Source organism: Diaporthe citri (genome assembly GCF_014595645.1).
Source record: "Diaporthe citri strain NFHF-8-4 chromosome Unknown scaffold_3, whole genome shotgun sequence".
Classification (NCBI taxonomy): domain Eukaryota; kingdom Fungi; phylum Ascomycota; class Sordariomycetes; order Diaporthales; family Diaporthaceae; genus Diaporthe; species Diaporthe citri.
This window is the reverse complement of record NW_025064848.1, coordinates 5,930,747-5,948,048: the sequence shown is the minus strand read 5'-3', so window position 1 is coordinate 5,948,048 and position 17,302 is coordinate 5,930,747. Positions and strand designations below refer to the sequence as shown.

The window sequence follows — 17,302 nt, the reverse complement described above, 5'->3', positions numbered from 1 at the left end:
CTGCGGGGGTTCTGGACTTTTTGGAGGGGCTGGGGACTTGGACTGGGGGTAGCTCCCGAGTGTCCCCCAAGGTGCAAAGCCCCACTGTGACGTCGGCAGGGGGGTCCCTCAAGGCACAGGGGTCCTGGCTGGCCCTGACTGGCCCGAGATGGTCAGGTACGTCTTGGTCAGCGGGCCATTCCGAGCACCACCAGCCTCCTCCGTTCCTTGGTCTCGTCTCAACCTGCAGTAGGGCTACTTCTCTGTTCCTGCTCCTGCCCCTTGTACCTAGATCTAGAGAGCGACAAATTATCTCCAGGACACATGCGTGTCTCGTCTCGGTAGTCTTTGCCGTCTCTGTCCCTGCATATGCTGTTTCCTTATCCTGGGCACCTCAAACTCATCCCAAGGCATGTTGACAAGCTTCAGATGTCCAGCCCCGGGTTTGTTGTCCATCGCCGTATATAACTCAGGTCCTATATGGTCTGTGGATGTTTTGTCCCGCTCTTTGGCTTGTCTTTCAACAAGGACATCTGATGGCCCTAAGAATGTGACCGCCGTCTCGCCCAACCCCTCCGCTCTGAACCAGCAGATGGCCATGTCCACACACCTGCCTCTTGACGTGTAACATCAGCAAAGGCTAGAGTAAAGCATCACATGGGCAGAGGCTACACAGAAGCTTTGCCTCTGAACACGAGCTCAACCAGGCACTTCGCCCAACACAACACCAGCCAGTCCATGGTCTCGGACTTGAGACACCATGATCCATACTGTGGGCAGCATCTGCCCAACTTCGGCTGCACTTCTTTCACCCACAAATCGCAGGGATCATGTTGAACGGCTGGCCAGAACGAAAAATGGAACGGTATTATAAAATCATCTCGCTTTGCTCACCCTTAGTTATGCTCCAGCTGTACCATTCCCACCAGGCTCGGGACCGCACATTCATCGCACGCCGCTGGGGACTCCTACAAGTTGTCCAAGATAAGCTGGACCTCGTTCTCTGCATCCTCGATGATGTGCTCCGGAGGGTACTGCGGCTTCCACCCGATCCTGCTGCCGTGCTCAGCAGTAAAAGTGCATCTGGAGGTCGCCATCGTCAGCTTTCAGCTCATGACCGGAAGAACATGTCCAAACTCCCGAATCAAACTTACCGACCGCCGATCTGCACCCCCACAAACTCAGGAGAGCAGCCGAGCGCCTCCCCAATCTGCTCCAGGATACTATGGTTCGCCGGCACCACCGAATCATCGCCAATGATGTTCCTCTTGGCCAGCGCCGACGCCATGGCCGTGTAGAGATCGTCCCAGGCCACGCTCCCGGGGGAGGCGAGGAAGTACCCAGCCTTGCCGTGGCTCAGCTCCTTCCCGGCGAGGATCGTGCGGAGGATGTCGAGATACAGGGTCGTGTTGTCTAGGATGTGACAGACGGGCCACGTCGGGCGCCCCTCGTCGACCTTGTACACCCTCTTCATGGCCTGGGCTGCCTTGACGATGGCCACGGTCTGGATCGAGATGGTGTTGCCGAAGCCCTCGCCCCTTCCGTAGACCATGCATGGCGCGAATATGTAGCTGCGGACGCCATATCTCTCGGCCTCCTCGATGACGGTGTTGTTGGTGCTTACGGCCTGCGGGTACCAAGTCAGCGGGCCTCCACTCCTGGGAGGCGGTCGTTCCTCGAGATCAAGGGGTTGCTCTCGCTCACAGTCTTTATCAGATCGAACGGGGCTGTCTCCACCTGGGTCTTGTGGATCGAGTACAGCGCCGGGTCCGTGTCTAGCAGCGGTGCATCTGTGGGTGCGCCGGCATGGGACGAGAACATCTTGGCTCCGGTCGTCTACTCATGTATCGATTTCGACATCTCGTCAGCCCAGTCCCAGCCAACATGGGTCGGCCCATGGAACCGTTCGTACTCACGTGTAGAAAGTGCACCTCCTGGCCCGTCGCCTTCTTGACCTCCGCCAGCGCCTTTATGAAATTCACCTGGGCCTCGCCCCTGATGGCGTCGATCAGGTAGTACACGATGGTGATCTTGTTGTCCACAACGGCCTTGCGCACGGCAGCCTCACCCCTGGAGTCAAAGGCGAGGGGCTCAGCACCGTACTGCTCGACGGCCTTTGCTTGTGCATCCGTCCGCACGAGCGCGTAGAGCCTGTCGTACGCTGGGAGGTCTGCGCCCTTCCAGCGGGCGAGGAGCGTCCCGCCCAGGTAGCCCGAGGCGCCGGTGATGAGGATCCTGTGTGACGACATGGTTGTGATCACTAGGTTGGGATATTATGAGTTCGTGAGATGCTGTGTGAACTGAAGTGTAAGTACGTGTTTCTGGGGCTTGAAATTCATATAGTGACGAGACTTGGTGCCTTGTTGGCAAGCAGAGCGATGGTGTAAGGAGGAGCTGCCGTGTGTGCCAAAGTGGGGCCATGATTTGCAAGCTGCATGTGGCCGACCGAACGGAGGCCGCTTGAGTGGGATGGCGTCGATACCTCCCAATTCCCCACCTTGTGGCAACATTCTTACCACAAGAACGGACGAACTCTTGGTGATCGATTGGGCCTTTTCTTCTATTTGGGCCCGGGCAGGTGGAGCATATCGAACCAGCTCGCGTTGAATGAATGATGACAAACTTGGGACTGTATATGAACGTATACACCGTCATCTTGTGGGACACTTGGGCCGCGTTTTGAACGAACTCCTGGATCTGGAGCGCGCCAACCCGGAGTGGAGATATTGTAGCTCTCTGATATTTAGTGAGCTCCTCATAGTGGCTCTCACATGTCTCATGGTTCCTGCACAACGCATTACAGTGGCCTCCAGCTGCCACTGTGCTATCAAGCTCGCCGGGTTAGAATCTCAGGGCTCGGCTTCTGTGATCACTCATTCTGATGCTCAACTCATATGCCTACGGCCAGGGTCACCAGTCGAGCATTTCTTGGGCATATCACGATGATTTCGATGCTTCAAGAGGTTGAAGAAGTAGAGATTGTGCTAATTTGATTCCACCACAAGTCATTGTTTGTGATTTCACACAAGGTAGATGCCGCCCTTGCCCTGACCAAGCTTGCCCTCCTGCTTGAGCTTGTCCAGGCCGTCCTTGAACCTCCGCACTATCGCCTTCCCGAACGCCGCAGCCTCCTCTGGCGTCGGCTCTCCAGCGGGAGCCTTCATCTTCCTGCTATCAATCCTCAGCCACGGGATTTCCATCGCCCCGTCGGTGCTCTTCGCCAGCTTGACCACCTCTTCGACGTCTTTGTCCTGGTAAGCACCGCCGATGAGGAGAGCCTGAGGGGGCGATGACCAGTTCCCGCTCCCCAGTGTGCTGGAAGGGTTTGGCGGTACGGTCCCTTTCAGGAGGAAGGGGAGCTCGTCCATGATCGAACTTGCAAATGTGAAGTGGATTACTACACCCGCCTGTGTCAGCCGACTTGAACTTGAACTTCAGAATAGGAATAAGGATCAAGGGAGACCACTCACCCTCGTACTCTGGCTTCATGAGAGCAGTAACCTGGCGCCCAATGGCATCCGTGCGGCCAGTCGTCAGGATGGGAATAGGTGTTTCAGACATGATGGACTTGGCTCTGATTGTGAATCTGCGTAACCTTTCCGATTACTGTTGGGGCTCACAACAAAGATATAGGTAGAGGTTATGTAGGCAACATTCAGAGGATTGTGTCTGAGGCCAGTGCTCTCAGTCCCGAGCACATCCGGGCCGTCATCATTAGTCAGTCAACTGGACTCTGACGCCAAGACCATGCCCTGATGGGAGATGGGATTTCCGTCTTACCCCCAACAGACTTTAGCTCGCCTTTAACTCGGGCTCGCGTTTGGGCTGCGGGTGCGGAGATAACAAAAAATAAACACTTCCAGCGGCGGGATTGGTCAGCGCATCAAATAGCAGCAGCCTCACAAACCACAATTTGGAGAGACCCAAATTTGGCCTTGTAGTCGACGCTGAGAATTGCCATACCATTCAGTGTTGTTTGACTCCGCTTACTTTGGCGTTTCATTGTTGATTCCTGGTCTGGCCGGTGTCTTTCGGGCTTAATGAAAAGCAATTGGCAAGTTGACTGACACTTGAGGGCATGGCATTTAGAAAGAGAGGGAAAGGAAAGAAAGAATTGCAGTTCGTCGAAGTGTTGGGCGAGGGCACAGCAGAAACAGGTGTAATTCTCCTTTCATTATGTCTGCCACATTGGTTGATTTGATGAACAATGGTCAAATGGTCAATCGCAACTAATGTGCAGTGAATTCATGGGCCCATCCTAAGGCCAGGCCGGAGCGTCCTTTTCGACCCGAGGAATGGTCCCAGTGGCCTCGTACTCCGCCACTGCGCCGTCAAGCTTGACCTTCCTCGCCCGCGCCCTCGCCTCGCTCCCGTAGACCCCAGGATCACCACTGATAGCCAGGACCTCATCATTAAACGCCTTTCGATCCGCCGCGATGGGGTGGACAAAATCCCCCTTGTCCTCCTGCGCGACCAGGTACCGAATCCTGGCGTCATCGTGGACCGATCCCCGGTGGTAAAAGTCTGTCAGCGGCTTCATGTCCCTGCACTGCCGCCGGCTGGTGTGGTCGGGGACGGGCTGGGCAAAGTCGTCCATCCAGACGTAGTTGTAGGTGTCGTAGGTGACGTGGCAGGTCAGGTAGTCGAGGATGCTCCAGACGCAGTGCTCGAAGTGGTTCATCTCGGCGGCGCTGGACGTGTTGATGCCGTTGTGCCCGGCGAAGACGACCCGCCGCAGGGCGTCGAGGCAGTGCAGCTGGTGCGTGTGGTCGAAGCGCGTCAGGTACCGCCTGTCGCCGTAGCCCCAGTCGCCCGGGATGCTCACGTGTTTGTCGGGGTCCTTGCCCAGCCGCCGCATGTCATCGGCCGTGATGAGGAACATGTCCTTGATCATGAAGTTGTCGTCCCAGTACTTGTCCGACTCGGCGCTGGGGGCTTGGTGCCACAGCGGAGGGGACGCCTCCTCGCCGCGGGTGGTGGGCGTTTTCGTGTCTTTCTGGAAGGCCATGCGGGCATCGCCGTTCTTGAGTAGGAGGTTCTGGATATCGGCGGGGACTGGAAAAAAAAGTCAACTGTCAGCTGGATTGGATATTCATGTATCCATGGCTGGTGCTTACGAGTCTCGTAGTTGTCAAAGTTCCACACAAGAGGCAGCGTCAGATCTCGCACCATGAAACCGCCAGCAAAGCAGCACGCCATGGAACCAACGACCAGAACTGCAGTCCAGATCTTTCGTGATAAGCTCTTCTTTCGCTCTTGAGATCGACCTCCGTGCGAATACAACAGCGACTCGTCTTCGTCGTTTTCTTCCGATGCTCTCGCCTCAGGCTCCTTGTTGGCGTGCTGGGTTAAAGGGACGACTGGCCTGCCGCGTCGGTCCATGGCTCGTTTCCAAAAGGGCATGGTCGAAGAAGTTGTCACAACAAGCGACCGAGATGTCGATTGACAGTTCGCAAAAAGAAAGAAAAAAACCAAGGAAAGGATGGTTGCATGTGCGACCTCAGGAACCAGTGAAGTGGTGTGTGCACGTCGAACTCCAGGGGCTGACTCTTTGTGTGTGTGGCTGCTATTCAGCACCAAATACGGAAACCTCGAATTGGGTATTTACGTACCTCGCACAATTACGGTGATTATTACGCTTCATTCAATGCCAACGGCAACCCTTTCATCTCACCTGAACCGGTTGTCTCTCATCTCGACTGCAATGGCGCGTGGCCTGCCTTCAATTGGGGGGGGCAATCGTGTTGGCAACCCAGGGGAAACCAGGAATGGCAAGGATGAGCTTGATATGGCGCGGAATTGAAGTCTGAAAGCTTTGATTCTTAGGGCATGCTTGAATGTCTAGGGATTTGCAATGCCAAATTTCAAACGGCAGGTCCAACTTTTCAGTATCAGCTGGTTCTACTGACCAGAATCGTGCAACAAAACACAGCATCATACAGTTCCGCCCACTCATCTCGAGTGGCTCACTGATCTGAGAATTAACCAGAAATTCTCTTGCTTCAAGAGTCCACTGCATCTCTTTTCATGGTATCTTTTGTGGCCGGCGCTGCTCTTCTCATTCTACCGTGCTCAAAGATCGATGCGGTTGCCGAGAAAGCTTGCTGGGGGCCGCTGGACACCCCGGAACATTATGGAACAGGTGCCAAACCAGATTCGAGAGACCTGCGTGGAGAATGGGAAATCATGACACGACAAAATCGAACTCCTGGTGGTGGTCACCCGACTGATCCGGACTCCGGGGCAATGGCTCCGCGTCCACCACGCAAACAACCCAACAAGCAGGCTTTTGCATCCAGTGAAACCCAAACACATCCTACGTGATCCAGGCGAACGCAAGAGACAAACTGATTTCACCTCATATATGTGGATAATGCTAGGATCTTGCTTTGGGTTTGTAGCAACGAGGAACCCAAGCCTATGAGTGTGCCGTTTGATTAACACGTACCACGACCGCAGAGTTTCAATTCGTCAGAGACACGAATCGGATCTACAAACGTAACAAGCTTGGAGAGTGGTAATGCACGTGTAGGCATTGACTGCGATGACCGGGTGCTGAGTGAGCCCAGGCTGCAAAGAGGAGACGCCCAACAAACCACTTTATGTTCTTTATATACGTTGACGCCAGCCCGTCTCGTCACCGGGCCTTCTGAGATTCTGGCTTCGTGCTCCCCTTGGTTTTTGATAAGTCTGTTCAATATCCGGAGAGTCTACTACTTTATGACTTGCTTCAGTTATTTTTGGGCCGCCATGGCTGCTGCTACTAGTGCTTCGGCACAGAGACCTCCCCCACGCACACCAGTCAATGTTCCATTGTCTCAGCTTCTTGACCCAGAAATCCGGTCGCAGTCTCTTCCATTATCTGAGGGGTTCTCATCCATGCCGGCAATGAGACTCGAGGGCTTTAGTGATCCAAGCACAATATGCGGATACATGTCTGGTAAGTGGATTCGCTGATTCATCCGAAAGCAAGTAAGATCCATCAGTTTGACTCGCTGTCGGCCGCAGCCTACCCTTTCGCATGCCTCGATATCCCCTGCGTCAACAGCGGATCGTGGCGCGGCTGCTCCGGGCAGACAGATGAGGGATCGACCACTCAGACCTGGGAAGTGCCAACCAAATGCTATGACCACGGAGCCGCGGCCTGCAACACTGTCACTAACCCACATGGTCAGGAAATCTGCTGGTAAGACCGAGGGCGAGACGATTTTTTTTTGATGAGTCTAATTCGTGCACACAGCGACCAATTGTGGCCAACTTGCGCTACTTTCCTCTACTCGACTACCTCTTCGGAGACGTTTACAATGCTCGACTGCGTTGCTAGTGAATGGGCTCTTTCCGGACCTCTGACCGTGTGTGCTGAACCCGGTTGTGTCCCGCTGACAACCACTGTCTTGTCAACAATAGAGAGTACAAGGTCAGAAACCACAACGGTAACGGCGAGTACAGGCCAGGCAACGGTCACCGTCTCGTCAATAGTGACTATCTCATCAACAGTAGAGATTACGAAGTCAGATACCACAACGATTACGGTCAGTGCAGGGACAGACAGTGCCACGGGTCCAACGTCTTCTCGAGCAGACACGCCGACATCTAGCTCGGACGGGGAGACAGATACCAACTCGTCCCAAGCACACACCCAATTTCCAGAATCAACGTCTTCCTCCATCACAGGCGCAACGGAGCAGCCGTCATCTGGTGCCCCTATTGGCGCGATAGTTGGAGGGTCACTGGGCGGCTTAGGTATTGTTGCAGCAGTCGCTGTGGTACTGGTGTGGTTGTTTTGTGTCAGGCGCAAACGTAGTTGATCCCGTAGAGGTCAACCAGTTCGGACGAGAAGCGGGTAAGAAACCATCAGTGGTGGCGTGGCTCGAGGCTGGAGAAACCTCTCTCAAGCCAAAACTATCTGCTTTGCCAACATTAATAAGCCACGTGCATCATGCCAGCAAGGACCAGCTTCATTGAGATGTAGCTTTCTTGAAATATGACAAGAGCTATCAACAGGGGGTTAATTGGCAGGGGAGACACGGTTGCGATTTTAGTAACACTATGATCTTGATTTGTTTGGTCAAGTCTATTGAGTCCACGAATTATTAGAGCCTGGTCTCTTCCTCAATGCTTGCTATTCTGCTCGTTCATTATGCCCTCCTCGCCGCCACTCTCCTACCTGGTTCCTGTGCCGTCACTCCGCTCTGTTCCTTCCGGTCAGTCTTCCCAATAATCCCCGAGCCACGGAAAGCTACAGCAACCACAAGCAGATTTGCCGCCCCAAGTGCGAAGTCAAACCACTGCGCAGCCTGTAAGCCCTTGAGGGTTGGCTGGTCCCACGTCTTCATCGGGCCCGAGCCGTCGACACTCGTCCCCCTCGCATCTGCCATGACAGCGGTCTGGATCGCCGTTGCTATGGCTAAGCCAATGGCTCGGCCGAACTGACCGACCGCGTTCACCAGCGCACCGCCCATAGCCTGGTCGGCTTGGGGTAGAGAGTGTGATGTGAAGAGCGTCATGCACGGCCATGTGATGTCTGCTCCAAACACGCTGAGCACCATGGCTGGAAGGCCGTAGGCAAAGTATGTCGTCGTCGGCGGTATAGGTGCGGCGAAGAGCAGGCAAGCTACGGCCATGCAGAGGTTGCCGAACATGAGGAGCAAGTACGTCGGTATGATCGCGATGAGCCTCGCGGTGATCGCCGCCGTGAGCACACCAACAACGCCAGTGGGTATATACCGAAGAGTCGTCTGGATCGGGCTCAGACCTTGGAAGTCCTGGAAGTAGTAGGTGGTGTAGATGAGATAGCAGTTGAAACTCGAGAAGAAAAGGGCCATGATGACCATGGCAGCGCTGAACCGCCCGCTCTTGAAGATAGAGACCTTCACCAGGGGCGCTTGTTTCCCCGTCTTCTCCAGATGGTGCTGCCAGAAGACGAACGCAGCGATGATGACGAGGGCCACCACGATAAGCACCGGCACCCAAGGGGTCTTCCAGCCAACCACGTTTCCCTCGGTGAGCGCAAAGAGCATCACCATCAAGCCGACTGTGATCAAGACTGCGCCAATCCAGTCGACAGTTGCCTTCACCTTGACGCCTTGGGCATGCAGCGTGGTCGGCGGAGGAGGAATAACAAAGTAACCAGCGACGGTGACCAGCGCAGCGAGGATGGCGAGAGCCCAGAACACCCATGTCCAATGCGCATAGCTAGCAATCAATCCACCCAGGAGGTTACCAAAGATGCTGCCAAGGGGTGCGCCGGCGGCGTACATAGAAAAGGCATAGTTCTTGGCCTTGCCTGGCGGGAAGGTCGTCCCAAGGATCCCAAGGGCGGTCGGCACATTTGCGGCAGCACCAAGGCCCTGGAACCCGCGGAACAGGTCAAAGGCGATCTCATTCGGTATGACAGGGTTGACAGCCAGCGTGACGGCCACCCAGCCAGAGCCGAGCACGAAGATCTTCCGCTTGCCGTAGATGTCAGCGATCCGGCCCCAGAGGAGCAGGAAGCAGCCGAAGGCGAGGGCGTAGGCTGAGACGACCCACTGCTGTCGAGAGTCCGGGATGCCAATGTCACGGCCGATGGTAGGCAGGATGATCACAACAGCCTGCCCAGAAAGGGTCTGTGTTGGTATTTATTAGTTCAAGCCGTTCAGAATCCTCAAGGCATGAGGCTCTGGGGTGTTGTGAGGATGGACTTGCATTCAAGAAGCTGGCACCAGTGACGGTGGCGACCAATGCGACAGCCCTTGCTTTTGATATCGGACCTCGTGACGACTGCGAAAATGTCCTCTGAATTCGGTCGTGATCCCGGGACTCGTTTTGCTGTCCATCTCCATCTACCGAGCCGTCAACCTCGCCAGTGCCAGAATCATCCGAAGTCGGCTGCTCTCGTGCCAAGCCGTCAAGGTCGGTCTTCTCGATGTCGCTCTGGGCTTTTGCCTCTGGTCTGGACATCCTGCGTAGGGCAGGAGCCGAAAGTTATTTGGCTGCGATCTCACAACTCTAAGGCCGAGATTTACCAAAGGGATCCTAGGAAGACCAGTGCTCGGAGACAAGTTCAAGAAAACATTGAATGCTGACCGTTTCTCCTTACTTTACCCCAGACTCGTCGGGTAAGTTACAATGACCCACTCCGCTTTGCCACAAGCACTCTTAGCTCCGGGAAATGCAGCCCAGCCGCCATGTCGCTGACTCAACAATTCATGGTGTCATGCGGCTTTGAAGTGACCGGCAGCTGTTTTGACGCAAGATACGAAATAGACTAGTTACTATTTCATCCTTCGTGCCTAGGATCGTGGATGCAGTGTCAGGGGCAGTGTTGCAAGCCCGGCCTAAGTGCCGAGGGACGGCCCGGATGTCTCCCAGCACTATATCACCGCCCCTCGATCACCCACACTGGGGAAGATGTGTCCCGTATAGGAAGTTTCCGCCGAAAAGAGCAATGTTCATCATGAGGACTTGGACATACACAACAACTTTCCCACTTTACGATGCGACGTGTCAAACTGCAACGAGAAAGCGTAGTTACAACAGAACGGTTCACACATTACCTCTAAATTACTACTACTGCTAATTCATTCCCATCAAGGTTCCCAATCAAAAATGATCTCGAAGTAGACATAAATCTTGCTCTCTCTCCATGCGTGGGATAGATTTGCTCCGAGACAGTCCTCTGTGGCACACGATGCCTGCCCACCCCGTGTCGTCAACTCCAGGAGACCAATGAACAAGAGTCATTTCATCAGGCATGCAGGCCGCTATGTAACACCGGACACTACGGAAGCGAACACTGATATTGTGACATGTGATAACAATACCAAGGTATTTGAGACCATTCTTCTGTGCCAGCACCCGGAAACAGACTGATACTAGCAGTGGGCTTATTGTCGGATAAACAGCCAGCAAGAGTGGCTCAGCGTTAAATGTATCACGGCGCCCCCCTTCCTGAAGCTAGCTCCTCCTCCTTCCTCCTCTCTGCTACCAGAGGAAACAGTCGCGGAGTGTACTTCGCAGCAAGCTCGAGGGCTGTCTCTCCGCGCGAGGCGATATTCATCGTCTTCGAGTCAGTGCGCGCCCCGCGGCGCAGCAGCTCCTCGGCCAGGTTTTCGGCGCGCCTGACTATGGCACGGTTGAGGCCTGAGCCATAGTCAAAGTCGTTGCCACGGCCGTATCGGTTGTGTGCCCTGTGAACGGCATCAGCAGCATGACACTTCCTGTGAGTCCCCTAACGAGCTATCTGAGCGCCTCTTGGAGTTTTCGTGCCAGAAATGTAATGTAGGGAAAAGAGGAAGAAAAGAAGTAACGGACCACATGGGGGCTTCTGGGTCGGCGCCGTTGTCGAGCAGGTAACGTAGCACCTCCAGGCGCCGCGCGGCAGCGTCGCCCTCAGTTTCACCGTCTTGTGCTGCTGGCGCTGAACACACGAAGGGGACGGCGATAGCGAGAGACGCACCGGCCTCGTGCAGCAGACGCACGGTCGCGAGAGGCCTTACCTGCACGGCCTTCAGGAAAGGGGTGAGCCCGTGGTGTGACTCGGCATTGGGGTCCGCGCCGTGGGCGAGGAGCCACCGGACAATGTCCGTGTCGGCGAGCACGTGGCTGTGCGGACATCAGTAAAATGTACTTGGAATGCGGACTTGTAGGTGGACAAAAAAGCCAGGAAAAGAGAAAAAGCAGGCAAAGAGAAGTATAAGAAACAGACCCTAAAGGTGGTAGAGCCAAGCCCTTGTCGAGCGGTGCATTGATATCAAGACCGTGATTGAGGAACACCTGCCACATGGCTGGTGGGCATTTGCTATGAATAGCCTCGCTTGCCACAAGGTTACACATCTTGACACCTCGACTGAGCAGATAGTCAACCATTTCCGGCCGCTTCTCTCGGATGGCATGGTACAAAGCTGGTTCGAGTGTACTATCCGGGTAACTCTTTGGCCCGCGTGGCGGAGAGGGCTCAGCCATATCCTGCCATCTCGTGACTACCTCCTTAACACCGTCAAGACTATTGTTCGCAACAGCATCGTCCAGTTGCTTCATCAAGGGGTGGTCTGGAAAATATTCGACGCCAGCAACGGGCAAGTCAAATTGGTCACCCTTTCGGAATGGGTGTGGGGTACCACCTGTAGCTGCACCTGCCATGGCACCGGCGCTTCTGAGACTGGGTAATTAGGCGAAAATCAAATGGATGTGAGAAATGTCTATTATCTGAAAATAAGCCAGAAGAGGATATGAACCTGGGAATAAAAACAAGACAGGGGGGACAGATTGAGCGCCTAGGTTACGATGGTCCGGAGATGTCTGCAGACAAGATAACATATCACTCTTGAACAGGCAGAGTCTTTAAGACGGTTAACTCGGCGTGCAGCTATATTTGCAGAATCTTCCAATTTACGACTTATCACTTTGTGTACTGAACTAGGTTCATTTTGACGTCACTAAGTAGGAGTGAGCTGATTCAGCCAACTCTTGGCCACGGCAAGTGAGCATTCCTTCCATCCTGCGAGGCAGAACAAGATGCTGATCGCCCATCGCTCAGTCGTTGGGCAGTTTAAAAATTGGGGCCTATGCTAATTGAGATTTCTGGATCTGTCGTCTATTCTCTGCGTGGTTAACCCATAAATGGTGAAGATCAGTTAGGCTGTACTTTCGTATCAACATACATAACACTTTGAAGGAGTCATCTGGACTGCTATTTCTGTAGTTGTTAAAAAGTGGACCTGAATCACCTGTTGACTTGAGCTGAACGACAGTCGTCAACCTCGGTGGTACCGATGAATGACTACCTGAGGACGGAGCCACAGCCTCGTTGACTTGTCCTAAATTCGTACATTTAAAGTGTGGTTTGTGGTAGATACAATGTGTGCCGCGATCTGTCACCCATTTCATTGGGCTACTGTGCCGCATATTCAGCTGCAAGAGGCAGTGTTGAGTAACAATCAGCTGCAAGGAACACTCGTGTACGTAACATCATCTTTCCATAAGGGCACGATCGTCTTTCCCAGGAGGCTGCTCGAGTAGAATCCGTGGTTCTGCTTACCTGGGCATTGGACCCAACGGCTTGGCGAACATCCAGGTATGAAAAGCTGAAGCTGATCTTATCATGTTCGGAACAACACTTTCTTGTGAGGATGCTTCCATCATGTGGTTTGCTCAGTAATCCTGCAGAATCCTGAAATTTCGCAGACTTTATCATCGAGATCTGCGAATAAGATAGGAAACACATGGGAAAGTCGAGGTTATAAGTACGGCTTCCTCGCTCGTCTTTCTGGTTTTCTGAAGGAGAGGGACAAGGGCAAGGACTCATCAGTATCCTCATTGAGAAGAACCCAACAATTACATCACTACAGAAACAACAACAAACATGCAACTGCTCAAGTCGATCGTCCTGTACGGGCTCCTAGCCCTCGGGGCCTCTGGAGAGCCCATTCCAGGCTGCAAAAGGTAACTACAAAGTTTCTCAGCTTCCAGAGATATCTCAGGCCACTAATAAAAAAAGTAGATCAGGAATTAAAGATGTTGGAGTTGGCGAGACACCAGCCACGCATCTGGAAGCCCGCGCGGATCCCCCAACTAGAAGGACAAATGTCGATATCGGGGAGGCGAGGCGCGAACAGTCCGGGGAAACACTCTTCACCAATGGGCTAGCCAGCTGCATCGCAATCGTGGTCCGAAGCCGGGAGGAGAGAGCCGAGAAGGAGTGGGACAAGATCCTCGCCCACGTGTCCTCGACCATGTGCTCAGATGGCGACACCCCGGACTTGGACACCCAGCTGCAGAACTTGTTCGACCTTGACGACCAGACCGATATACCGAGCCGCCAGGTCTTCGTCCTCCTCAACCGTGACGACGATAACGAGGCCCAGGGGGTTTTCAACAACTATGTCTTGGAAAAGGTTGGCACACACTGGGGTGGGAACCATGTTTTCATGTACCGGGACCCGGCCCATGTCGACGAGCCTGGCGGATCCCGTCTGTGGATCGACGGCACGAGGCAGGTCTATTGGAGCACCTTTGACGACCCTTACATTATCGCCTAGGTTCCCGAGGTCTTGGGGGATGGTAAAGCTTGATGGCTCAGCTGGACTCGGGGTTTTGGATCAATCTCCAGCACTGCGCATTGCAGGCAACTGGTGCCATAACAGAACACGGAGGGATTTTGTAGCTGGATTTCTCTAGTATACATTGATCGAATAGAGAACGCAGCCCCTGCTCTATATCAAGACATGCAAACTATCGTGAAGGTCGGGAAGGGAGGCTGGTGAGCGCGCTTGATGGGATTATCCGCGTGATGGTGAAACACGCCGGTGTCTTCTGGGCTCAATCAGGCAAGTTGAATAACTAAATAGACAACCAAACCAGGCTGTGCCGAAGATTGCGGTACGTTTTTGTTTTGCTTTTGTTAGGTTATATACCCCCGTATTATAATCGTAACTTAGGCATTCATAAAGAATTGAAGTACCACACTAGTATGCAAACTTCGCACTGCATGTTTACTATGAGAAAGAGAACGCATATTCAGTGTGGTGATCGTAATTATTGCCTAGCAGGGGAAACAAGGTCATTCAGTGCCGCTCAAATCAATGACGCTCTACACATTATCTCAGTTGCCGAATAAGGGAGCGAGGCCAATTATTCGTTCTTCTTCCCACCCTACGGGTGCGGAATTGCCGGTGCCTGCGGTCTGGGCCATCTGCGCAAGGAAAGCGCCAGACGAAGGCCAATGAGAGACACCTACATCGTCAGGCATGTAAGCCGCTATGCAACACTGCAATCTGCAGAAGCGCATCCTGATGATATTAGTGCGGTTCCCTAGGAGCGGGGCTTGGCCCGAGGCACCGGGATGGGAACCAGGGCGAACGCATCCCGGAGAGGGTATGGCATTGAAAGACCGGGCTGAGAATGTTATACCAAGTGATTAGACACCTGCTAGACTATGACTTGTTCTTGCCTTCCTTGTCCAACGGCCTAGTATCCGCACCTCCGGAATCATGTCGCCCTACAGCAGCATCATCGTCCTCGTGCTCTGCACTCTGGCTGTCGCGCAAGTCCAGACATACACCCCAGAGGAGGAAATCATCAATTCCGGCCGTCCCACCTTCTATGACCTCACTCCCTCCATTCCAGGGAAGCTCGCACTGGAAGAGCATGTTGGGAACACCCTTTTCTCGGGAACGTTTACAACTCCGTTTGTCAACTACACCAACGAGGTCAACTTCGACCTTCCCGAGTATGTCTCCGACGTGCTGGCGCGGATCACCAACATCGACTCTCGCGTCGCAGCCATGGATGCCGCGAACATCACCAAGACTGTGCTTCTTTACGGCGCGCCGGGCATTCAAGGCGTGTTCAACACTACTTTCGCTGTCGAGGCAGCCAAGTTCGTCAACGATGAAATCGCACGGGTCTACTCTCGCGGTAATTACAGTGACCGGTTCGACTTTTGGTGCAGTAATGCCCTCCAAGATCCGCCCAGCGCGGCGGCAGAACTAGAGCGATGTGTCAAGGAGCTAGGCGGCGTGGGGAGCTTCGTGGGTGGCTACACGAACAACGGCTCAGCAGACAGCGTCGTGTACCTGGACCATCCTAGCAACCGGGTCTTCCTCGAGAAGGTCGTCGAGCTGGACGTACCAATCTACTTGCACCCCCGAACGCCTCCGCCGGGCCAGCAGCTGGTATATGAAGGCTACAACTTCCTTGCGGGATCTGCATGGGGTTTCTCCTCGGAAACAGCAGCACACGCACTACGGCTCATGGTCAGCGGAGTGTTCGATGACTTCCCCACGCTGAAGATCATCCTCGGCCACTGCGGTGAGGGCCTGCCGTTCTTCCTACCTCGGATCAACCAACGAATCAGGCACTTCGTGCACTATTGGGAGGGTAAACAGACACCCCAGTACTACTGGGAAAACAACTTCTATGTGACGACCTCGGGGGTGCAGGACTCAGGAACGCTGCTAGACACCTTGAGGTGGACAGGCGAGGATCGGGTCATGTTTAGCGTGGATTATCCCTTCGAGGATGATACGGAGATTGCGACCTGGTTCGATCGACTGGAGATGAACACGCACACAAAGAAAAAAATGGCATACGAAAATGCGAGGAGGATATTGAGACTAAGCGATTAGCAACACCTAGCCTTCTGTAGGAGAGTGACACCAGAGGTTCAGCTGCCCTCCCTGGTCATATCCATTTGCCCTCTCATCTCAGTTGTTCCTCCACCCCCTGCTGACTCCCCCAATGTACTGAGTGTTGTCGTCCGTGGTTGTGGTTGTGGTTGAGTTCGTGGTGCGAGGTGATGAGACCATGATTTCGTAGCCTTCAGGAAAATTCGGGTTGGTCCGGACGCTACTTGCGAGAGTCGAAGTACATCCTCACGCCCTTGCCGACGCCTCTGGCCAGCCTGCGTCTGAAGCATCGGGGGCAAGTTCCTCCGCCATGGAGGTACTCCTCGCCAACATCGTCACAGTAGCCGTGCCGACGGTAGTAGTTGCACTTCTCTCGGTGCTCAAACCTCGCATGGCCGCAGCGGGTGTACTCGTAGTACCAATCGATACACATCTTGAACGGGTGAGGCGATGCTGTGGTGGAAATCGCTTAGGCTTTTGGTGTCTGGAGTCGGTTGGTTGGTATGCTGGTCGCAGCTGTTGTGTTCTCTTTCAGATGTGTGCTTGAGATCTTGTCTGAATACGATTGGGTATCGGGACAACTTGGATGGACCGTTCGAAGCAAATTATTTTTTTTTTCTTATAAAGCTGCGGTTGCCCATTTTCACTATGGTCACATTGACTGCTGCTAACCTCATGATGGTAACTTCAAGATGCTTAACATCGCAGCGTTGATTCACTCGCGCGGGACAAGAGACTTGACCATGACTCCAGTATCTGAACTTCACTTGAACTTCTGAAAACACTAGTGAAGATGCAACTGCCAAATGCGAGCACATGTTCCAGCAGCAAGTACAGCCGAGTCAAATTGGACCATTGGTGGTCACTGAACCAGCGTCAGTGGTATGTGAGAGGCTACTCATGCACCAGAATGTTATAGATTTAGTAGATGTGTTGATAGGTCTAAATGAATCTTAAACTTACTTGTTGAGTACATTCTCAAATAAAATCTATCACTGTCCTTTTAGGACATGATTGATTAGGAAAGGCGATGTTGATCTCTAATCCCGGACGAGCCTGATCTGGAATGAGATTGAATCAACCATGTGGCAGAACAGCCATAAGTAAAGAGAACAGATATTCACACAGAAAGAAACGAATACTACATAGATACATGCAACGTCTAGCCCACCAGATCACATCTACCAATTCACATCCACAGCCCAATTCACACA

The 17,302-nt window shown here is 53.6% G+C and overlaps 7 protein-coding genes across 7 annotated transcripts; 3 read left to right on the top strand and 4 right to left on the bottom strand.

Moving 5' to 3' along the window:
- Window positions 1-947: 947 nt before the first annotated feature.
- INS49_009160 (uncharacterized protein) lies at window positions 948-3,540 on the bottom strand (the record flags this gene model as incomplete). Its single annotated transcript, XM_043169897.1, has 7 exons — window positions 948-1,062; window positions 1,134-1,606; window positions 1,684-1,815; window positions 1,896-2,214; window positions 2,621-2,676; window positions 3,006-3,354; window positions 3,413-3,540. The coding sequence occupies 7 exons, from the start codon at window positions 3,538-3,540 to the stop codon at window positions 948-950; spliced, it is 1,572 nt and encodes a 523-aa protein (XP_043027577.1).
- A 697-nt stretch (window positions 3,541-4,237) lies between these two features.
- Window positions 4,238-5,361, bottom strand: INS49_009159 (uncharacterized protein; the record flags this gene model as incomplete). The annotated part of the gene is made up of 2 exons (XM_043169896.1): window positions 4,238-5,034; window positions 5,097-5,361. 2 exons carry the CDS (start codon window positions 5,359-5,361, stop codon window positions 4,238-4,240), a joined length of 1,062 nt encoding a protein of 353 aa, XP_043027576.1.
- A 1,368-nt stretch (window positions 5,362-6,729) lies between these two features.
- INS49_009158 (uncharacterized protein) lies at window positions 6,730-7,576 on the top strand (the record flags this gene model as incomplete). Its single annotated transcript, XM_043169895.1, has 4 exons — window positions 6,730-6,919; window positions 6,949-7,165; window positions 7,220-7,333; window positions 7,387-7,576. The coding sequence occupies 4 exons, from the start codon at window positions 6,730-6,732 to the stop codon at window positions 7,574-7,576; spliced, it is 711 nt and encodes a 236-aa protein (XP_043027575.1).
- Window positions 7,577-8,117: 541 nt separating this feature from the next.
- On the bottom strand, window positions 8,118-9,921 carry INS49_009157 (uncharacterized protein; the record flags this gene model as incomplete). Its single annotated transcript, XM_043169894.1, has 2 exons — window positions 8,118-9,587; window positions 9,820-9,921. 2 exons carry the CDS (start codon window positions 9,919-9,921, stop codon window positions 8,118-8,120), a joined length of 1,572 nt encoding a protein of 523 aa, XP_043027574.1.
- Window positions 9,922-10,894: 973 nt separating this feature from the next.
- Window positions 10,895-11,745, bottom strand: INS49_009156 (uncharacterized protein; the record flags this gene model as incomplete). The annotated part of the gene is made up of 3 exons (XM_043169893.1): window positions 10,895-11,150; window positions 11,275-11,565; window positions 11,669-11,745. 3 exons carry the CDS (start codon window positions 11,743-11,745, stop codon window positions 10,895-10,897), a joined length of 624 nt encoding a protein of 207 aa, XP_043027573.1.
- Window positions 11,746-13,324: 1,579 nt separating this feature from the next.
- INS49_009155 (uncharacterized protein) lies at window positions 13,325-14,000 on the top strand (the record flags this gene model as incomplete). Its single annotated transcript, XM_043169892.1, has 2 exons — window positions 13,325-13,404; window positions 13,463-14,000. The coding sequence occupies 2 exons, from the start codon at window positions 13,325-13,327 to the stop codon at window positions 13,998-14,000; spliced, it is 618 nt and encodes a 205-aa protein (XP_043027572.1).
- Window positions 14,001-14,951: 951 nt separating this feature from the next.
- On the top strand, window positions 14,952-16,088 carry INS49_009154 (uncharacterized protein; the record flags this gene model as incomplete). The annotated part of the gene is made up of 1 exon (XM_043169891.1): window positions 14,952-16,088. One exon carries the CDS (start codon window positions 14,952-14,954, stop codon window positions 16,086-16,088), a length of 1,137 nt encoding a protein of 378 aa, XP_043027571.1.
- Window positions 16,089-17,302: the final 1,214 nt, after the last annotated feature.